Below are 6,958 nucleotides of genomic sequence, written 5' to 3' on the forward strand. Positions count from 1 at the left end.
GGTCAGCTTCTGAATATAGTTAGTCAGCTTGAAAGATGAGGAGTGAACCCCCCAAAAAAACACCTTTTGTTGATTCCACAACCATCATTAATACTCTTTGTTGTCTGAATATTCTGTGGTTGAAAAAGTTGTTTATTTGGGCCTACAGCAGGAAATAGTCACACAAAGTGATGAGGTTAATATATAATGACAATCAGGTCAACACTCACACTCACTTCAGTAGTGTCACTGACTGAAAACAAAGAGAAAAGAGCCCCAAATGTTTCACCTGGACCCCCGTCAAGTACTACATGTTCATGTTTAGGGCTATTACTCATCCTTTTGTTATTTTCAGCCTTTTTACAGATGCTGCTGTGTCACACGCTCACAGACACACTGAATTCAAGTGCACGGCCTCTCCTGACCCGACAGTTATCTCAGCTAATGATGAGGAAAACAAAAGAGGTCGTTTCTCTTCTGGAGGCAGACGCTCCAAGACAAAGAAGAAAATAGAAAAATGTCAGTTAATACAACCAGAAACATCAGTGGATGAATTCAGATCAGTGTCGTTTTGTTTGAGCTTCAAAAGGGGTTTAGAGAATACTCAGAAATACTACCAAAACAAGAAAAAAAAATCTCACGCACAAGCATCAAAATATAATGAGGCTATTTGAATTTAAAACTTTTTTTATTATTCATTTCGCCTTTTAAGGGTTTTCTTTTTAAAGGAAGCTGTTCATCAAAGAGCATTTTGTTCATATATATTTTTACAAAGGAAAATACTGTACAGCCATTTTTTTCCCTCAAAACAATATCTGGAGGAATATCATCTACACACATTATTATTCCCTACATTATGATCATTTATTTCCAATGCCAAGCTCAGGACATAATAACTGTGTGTCCACTCCTCAGTCCTTACATATTCGCTTAACACAAACCAGAGGGGGGGTTCGACAGATTCAGAATTTTGTTCTACATTACTAATCACTTCTTTAGGAATTTTTCAAAATCAAAGCCCAGTTTAGTGTTTCTCTTATTTGGGCGCCCTTTTTTTTCTTTCTGGCACACTGCAGTTCCTTTTTTTAAATGTATTTATTTTCATTTCAAACGGTCCAATCACAGAGAAAGCAGAATAAAAACCAGTCTTTAAATAAACCACACAACAACAGTTTGTTGTCACACTAGCATCTATTTGTGCATCAAAGCAAAAAAGTGAACTAAAACATCTTTAAAGCAAATTCCCTGTTAAAAGATATATATCATTCTTTTTGTTGTCGTTTTTTTTTATTTTTATTTTATTTGTTTCGAAGGTAAAAATGAACCTAAAAAGTGCAAAAAACACCCTAAAATGTTCTCATTTGGAAGGTCACATAAATATTAAATAAAAACTGTTACAACAGGAGCTCAACCACAACCATAGTGAATGGAAAAAAAAACCCAAATGTCATTGAGACATTTTTTTGGACTGTACATTTTCAACATAAAACACACTCCCTGATGCGTCCCTTTTGTCGTCCGGTCTACTGCATCAGTCCCCGCCCCCCTCCCTCCCCATGAAACCCACTCATGAATGCTAATGCGTCCGCCTAAGAACACAACAAAACAGCATTTCAATGCAAATGGTAACAAAAATATTGTTGTTTTTTTTGAGAATGAGTTTTCTAGCTGTGGTCAGCTCTTGTGAAAGTGCACTCTCCACGCACAAACTGGATTCCTCCACACAGGAAAGAAGACGAGGGCTGAGCTTCGATAGCTGAGAGAACAGTTGAGGCTGGCAGCTTGCTGGACGCCTAAGTGCAGCTGAGACTGACCAAAGACTTACTGGTCAATTCCATGTGTTAACTACAAAAAAAAAAAAAAAAATCCAAAGAGACAAGAACACATAAAATGTCAAGTTCTCGTCTCAGTGTCTAACAATAATATTAATAATAATAAAAAACAATAATATTAATAATAATATTAAAGGAAAAAAATGAGTAAATGTTTCCGTTAGTGATTCATGCCCCTTTTTTTCTATGTATCCTGCATTTTTCTGTCACCTGTGCCAGTAATTTCCTTTTGTACACCGTTGTTCACACACGCATTCACACACACACTTACACATAGTTTATATAGAGAGATTTCTTTTCGTTTTTCTAATGTGACTTTTTTTTCCACACAGAAAAAGTGAAAAAAATAAAAATAAATTAAAGTCAAACATGCACGCACTCAAAAAGACTGATGTGTAGTAAAATGCTTTACATTGCTGCCCCACATGTAAAACAGGGCCTAACTCTGTGTGTCTCTGTTCATATTTTTTAATGCATAATTGAATTAATAATGTTGGTCATCTTGTAAACATCAAGATAAATCATTTTGGGCCGTCATTTTCTCCATGCTGCTTTTTTTTTGTTGTTTTTTTGTTGGTTTTGTCGTCTGAAGTCTTTAGACATGATGAATGAGGCCACTTTCATGTTTATTCATAGTACACAGGATTTTTCTACAGTTCATACAGTCTCTGTTGGGTTTGCTGTTTTTTTTCATCTCTAAGGGCCGGCGCCTTGTTTTACTGATTGGGAAGTATCAGTGTGGTTAACGGAAGCAACAAAACTCTCGTCGTTGTCCTTTTCGCCATCGGGCTCTGCCATTGAATCATCGTTTGAGTCAGTGTTGAGTTCATCCTCTGCCTCCTCCTCCTCCTCGTCCTCCTCGTCCTCTTCTTCGGCGTGCGCCTCCTCCTCCGGCGACAGGTCGTCCTCGGCCTCTCCGGACGTCCCCGTGGTGTCGTCCTGCGCGGTGGGCAGGCCCAGCGACAGCGCGGGGTTGTGGCCCGGCCGCGCGGCGCAGTGCTGCATCTTCTTGCTGAGGTCCAGCGAGTCGCTGAGCCCCAGGCCGGCGGCGTTCTTCAGGAAGAACAGGGAGGTGTTGGTGTCGGTGCTCAGGTTGAGGGAGCTGTCCAGGCTGATGGAAGACGGCGCGTACGAGTGGTTATAGTCAGAGCTGATGCCACCTGGTTGGTAGAGCAAAGACGGAGCGCTGCTGTTGATGCTGTGGGATAAACCGTGGAGGCCGACGGGTGTGGAAGTAGAAAGAGCCATGGAGGACGGAGGGACGACCAGGGCGCTCCCTGCGTGATGGTGCACGCTTTCCTGTTTCGGGGACACGGATGGCAGCTCGCCTCTCTCCTGCTTCTCATGCTTTCTCTTGTGGGAGTCCATCTGGGACATGCCCACCACCGTGTGCTTACACTCGGGGAAGGTGCAGTGAAAGTGTGAACACTTGAGCTTATATTTGCAGTCAGGAACCTCGCAGTCAGCGCTGGAGCTGAACTGGCAGAAGCCAGCGGCGCTGATCACGTCTTGCTTGCCGTGGTGCTTGCGGTGCGCCGTCACCTTGGTGCTGTCGGTGCAGCGGAAGCCACAGCGCAGGCAGTGGAAGTGGGTGCTGTTGCCGGAGAACTGGCAGTCAGGGAAGTTGCAGCTGAGCGAGGATTTGAAGCGCTTGAAGTCGTCCAGGACCAGGTTGTCCACGCGGTCGTGGTGCTGCGCGTGCTTGTACATGTGGGTGCGGCCGCAGAACTTGTAGCCGCAGTTCTCTCGGGTGCAGTGGTAGTGGGTGACCTTCAGGGAGAACTGGCAGGTGGCGTCTTTGCAGTTCTCGTACAGGTCGTAGCGGCGGAAGCCGTCCAGCATCATCCCCTCATCCAGCATCTTGCGGGAAGACGCCGTCTTGCGGCGTTTGCCGAATGGTGACATGTCCTCGATGATCCAGAAGCGTTTCTTTGCACCGGTGGCTGTGGGAATGGATATGGTGTTGCCTAAAATGAAAAGAGAATAATTAAGTTGGTTCACAAAGTTAAACTTGAAGAATACCAACAATTGAATGTGATGAGGACAAAAGTCTAATGTTACTCAGCTGGAGGAGTTTGGCTACGGTCACATTTCCTAAAACGCCACCGAAAGGTTTTTAGCTAATTCGGCATTTGTAATCTGGAGTTGCATTTTTACCTCCACCTTAAGAAAACGCCACAATTTCACAGCAACTAGGCGACTTTTCTCTAAAAGCAAGGAGCCTCTAGTCACGTGCAAAATGGCGCCACAAACAATCTCTAGCCGGAAGCATAAATTTGGCAACTTTAAGAAACCATTTCAAAAATGATACTTTTAAAACTTTTTAGAACTATCAGCTTTTAAGCTTTTAAATGTGAACAAATTGTAACTTTGTAACAATTCAGAGTGATCTTCAAATGAGACAGAGAATGTTAAGTGTTTGATTTCTTTCAAGTCAATATTAACAAGTGTTCTAATTTATAACTACACCCGGAAAAAAAGCTGGCAAAATGTTGTTTTTTTTCTGTGAATCTGCTAATCAAATAAGCACTATGTAAAAGAGAAAAAAGGTCAAAAGCGTAAAACCAGGGGTTCAGGCACAAATTATGTTTTTTGCAACCGGCTCCTTCAGGGGGAGGGGCTTCCGGCTACTAATTTTCTGTGTAGCCAGATTAATTTTCTAAAAGTCAGTCGCCGCCTGGGCACATTTTAAAGTTTAACGGTGGCAGTCCAGTGACAAATCGGGCGTCAGCAGCTCTGATTGGACGATGTGTGAATGTCTCCGGACGGTGGTATATAAAAAGCGGGCTATTCTGCACTCCTGACTGCCTCTGTCTACATTCACCACGGAACTAATTTAAAAAAAAAAAATCTCTGACCGCGGCATGAAGTCCTTTATTTGTCTCCACGGCGCGGTGGCAGTTGCATTTGTGACCGTAGCTTTCCTCACAGCCGAGTTAGCCCAGACTGCTATGTTCCTTTAATTCCTCCTTCTCAGAATGATTAAAGGACGAGAAAAGCGTGACACTTTTACAGGGTGTCTCCAGCCTCCCAACAGAGACAGGGCGGTGAGTCTAAACCAAGCCTCTTATCTCACTGCTGTTTTATGAGGGGCACCCACCTTTTGCAACACCCTGGGGTCACTGCTAATGATGTGATCCCTGTTCTGGAAGACAGGAAGCAGCGGGCCTCGATAAAACCTGAGGCGTGATTAAAATAAGAAGCCGCTCATGCCGCCTGCTTAATAGAAACTAAACAAGGCCCAGGCTTCATGGAACAGGAGCCAAATTTACTGCTCTAGTAATAACAAAAACCACAGCACACTTAGTGGTCTAATTGGGGCAGTTATAGTTATTTTGTTCTAAGTGAAATGTTCATTATTCTCATAACTTTTCTCTTTTTTAAATCGAGTTTTTCATCGTTTGTCCGTAATAAAAAGGCAGACAGAGACTGGATGACAGTGAAATGCAGCACAGGACTCAGTAATTGAGAGTGGCAGCTGCAGTGTTGGTTTGCGCCGGGGATAAGTACCTGCAGCATCCTGCACTATTGGGACGTCATTTTTAACTGGAGACGGAGTGGCAATGATGGGGCTGAAAGCTGGTGTGTTGGTTGGCATGACAACACTCCGAGTGGCTCCCAGAGAGGCGCTGAGCAGAGAGTATGACAGACAGGATGGAGAGAGGAGGTATGGGAGTGAGGGGAGAGAAGGTCGGAGGAGCGCGGGAGACAGGGATGGAGCCTGGGACGGCAGGCCAGGCTGAGGAGCGGAGCAAGGGAGTGGTGGTGGCAGAGGAGGTGGCGGAGGAGGGGAGGAAGGAGGTGCGTTTTGGGGAGCACTAGAGTCAGCAGGGGTGGTAGGAGCAGAAGTGGTGGCAGGGTAGCCTTGTCCTGGAGAGATAGGTCGGGGTGTAGGACAGGCGAGAAGGAAAAGAAAAACACAAAAACAGGGGCCGCACACACACACATACAAACACACACACAAACAAACACACACAAGGGGATGGGAGGTAAAGAGGGAAAGATAAAAGATAAGAGAATGATACAAATGAGGCCCATTCAAGACAAGTAACCCAAACACCAGCCAAAACAATAATGATGAGAGCCGTGGATATTATCAGCAACATGTGAGGAAATGTGAAAATCACAGGCAGGCTCAGATTTAGTAAAAATACAGAGGAAGTGGTTTAGGTAAAACTGGATTTTTCTGTTTTTTAACCACACCTGAACTTTAACAAGATATATGTCATTACCTGTGATAATAGTCAAGTGAATGTTGTAAGCTGAATGTGGATACTGATGCTAAAGGTTATAGCTGAAAATGATGAAGCCTAAGCTTGATAAAATACTAGCTAAATTCCAAATTAGCAATAAAAAAAAGAAAAATGTCTAATTTTGCCAAAACAGCTAGCATTTTGTTAAAATATTAGCTAATCTCCAAATTAGTCTAAAAAACTGGAAAAATATCTAATGTTGCCAATATTTTACAATAATGCTAAAATGTTGGCCAAACTCCAAATTGGCTTAAAAAAACTGGAAAAATGTCCAATTTGGCAAAAACAGCTAGCATATTGCTCAAATTTTAGCTGAAGTCCAAATTATCCTTAAAGAAACTGGAAACAAAGTGTGACACTACCAAAACAGCTAGCATAATGCTACATTTTTAGCTTAACTCCAAATTAGCCTAAAAACTGGAAAAATATCAAATTTTGCCAGTATTTTAGCATATTACAAGAGTTTTAGCTAAACTCTAAATTAGCCTGAAAAACTGGAGTCTTAATTTGCCAAAACAGCTAGCATAATGCTAAAATATTAGCTAAACTTCGAATTAGCCTAGAAAAATAAATAAAAAATGTCTAATTTTGCCAATATTTTAGCATATTGCAAAAAAATTTAGCTAAACTCCAAATTAGCCTAAAAAACTGGAAAAATGTCTAAATTAGTCCAAACAGCTAGCATGTTGCTAAATTCAAAGATACACTCCAAATTACCCTAAAAAGATGCTGAACATTTTAAAGTTTATTGGCGTCTCTAACTGAGAGTAAATGCATTAGTTCACCAGTTTCAATGGGGAACAAAGGTTTTTGAAAGATTTGAGCAATTTCTCATTAATTTCCAAAATGAATATTTTGATCAATATTTCAAAAACTACAAAGTTTATGAATACC

At 42.1% G+C, this 6,958-nt stretch overlaps 1 protein-coding gene across 1 annotated transcript in view; it reads right to left on the reverse strand.

The window, feature by feature from the left end:
• Positions 1–1,622: 1,622 nt before the first annotated feature.
• Positions 1,623–6,958, reverse strand: part of casz1 (castor zinc finger 1) — a gene marked incomplete in the record, with an annotated part of 60,732 nt that continues 55,396 nt past the window's right edge. Inside the window, 2 exon segments of the mRNA XM_036212668.1 lie at positions 1,623–3,778; positions 5,322–5,681. Of these exon segments, the coding sequence (XP_036068561.1) occupies positions 2,508–3,778; positions 5,322–5,681 (1,631 nt within the window).

The sequence above is a fragment of the Oryzias melastigma genome, linkage group LG7 (genome assembly GCF_002922805.2).
Source record: "Oryzias melastigma strain HK-1 linkage group LG7, ASM292280v2, whole genome shotgun sequence".
Classification (NCBI taxonomy): domain Eukaryota; kingdom Metazoa; phylum Chordata; class Actinopteri; order Beloniformes; family Adrianichthyidae; genus Oryzias; species Oryzias melastigma.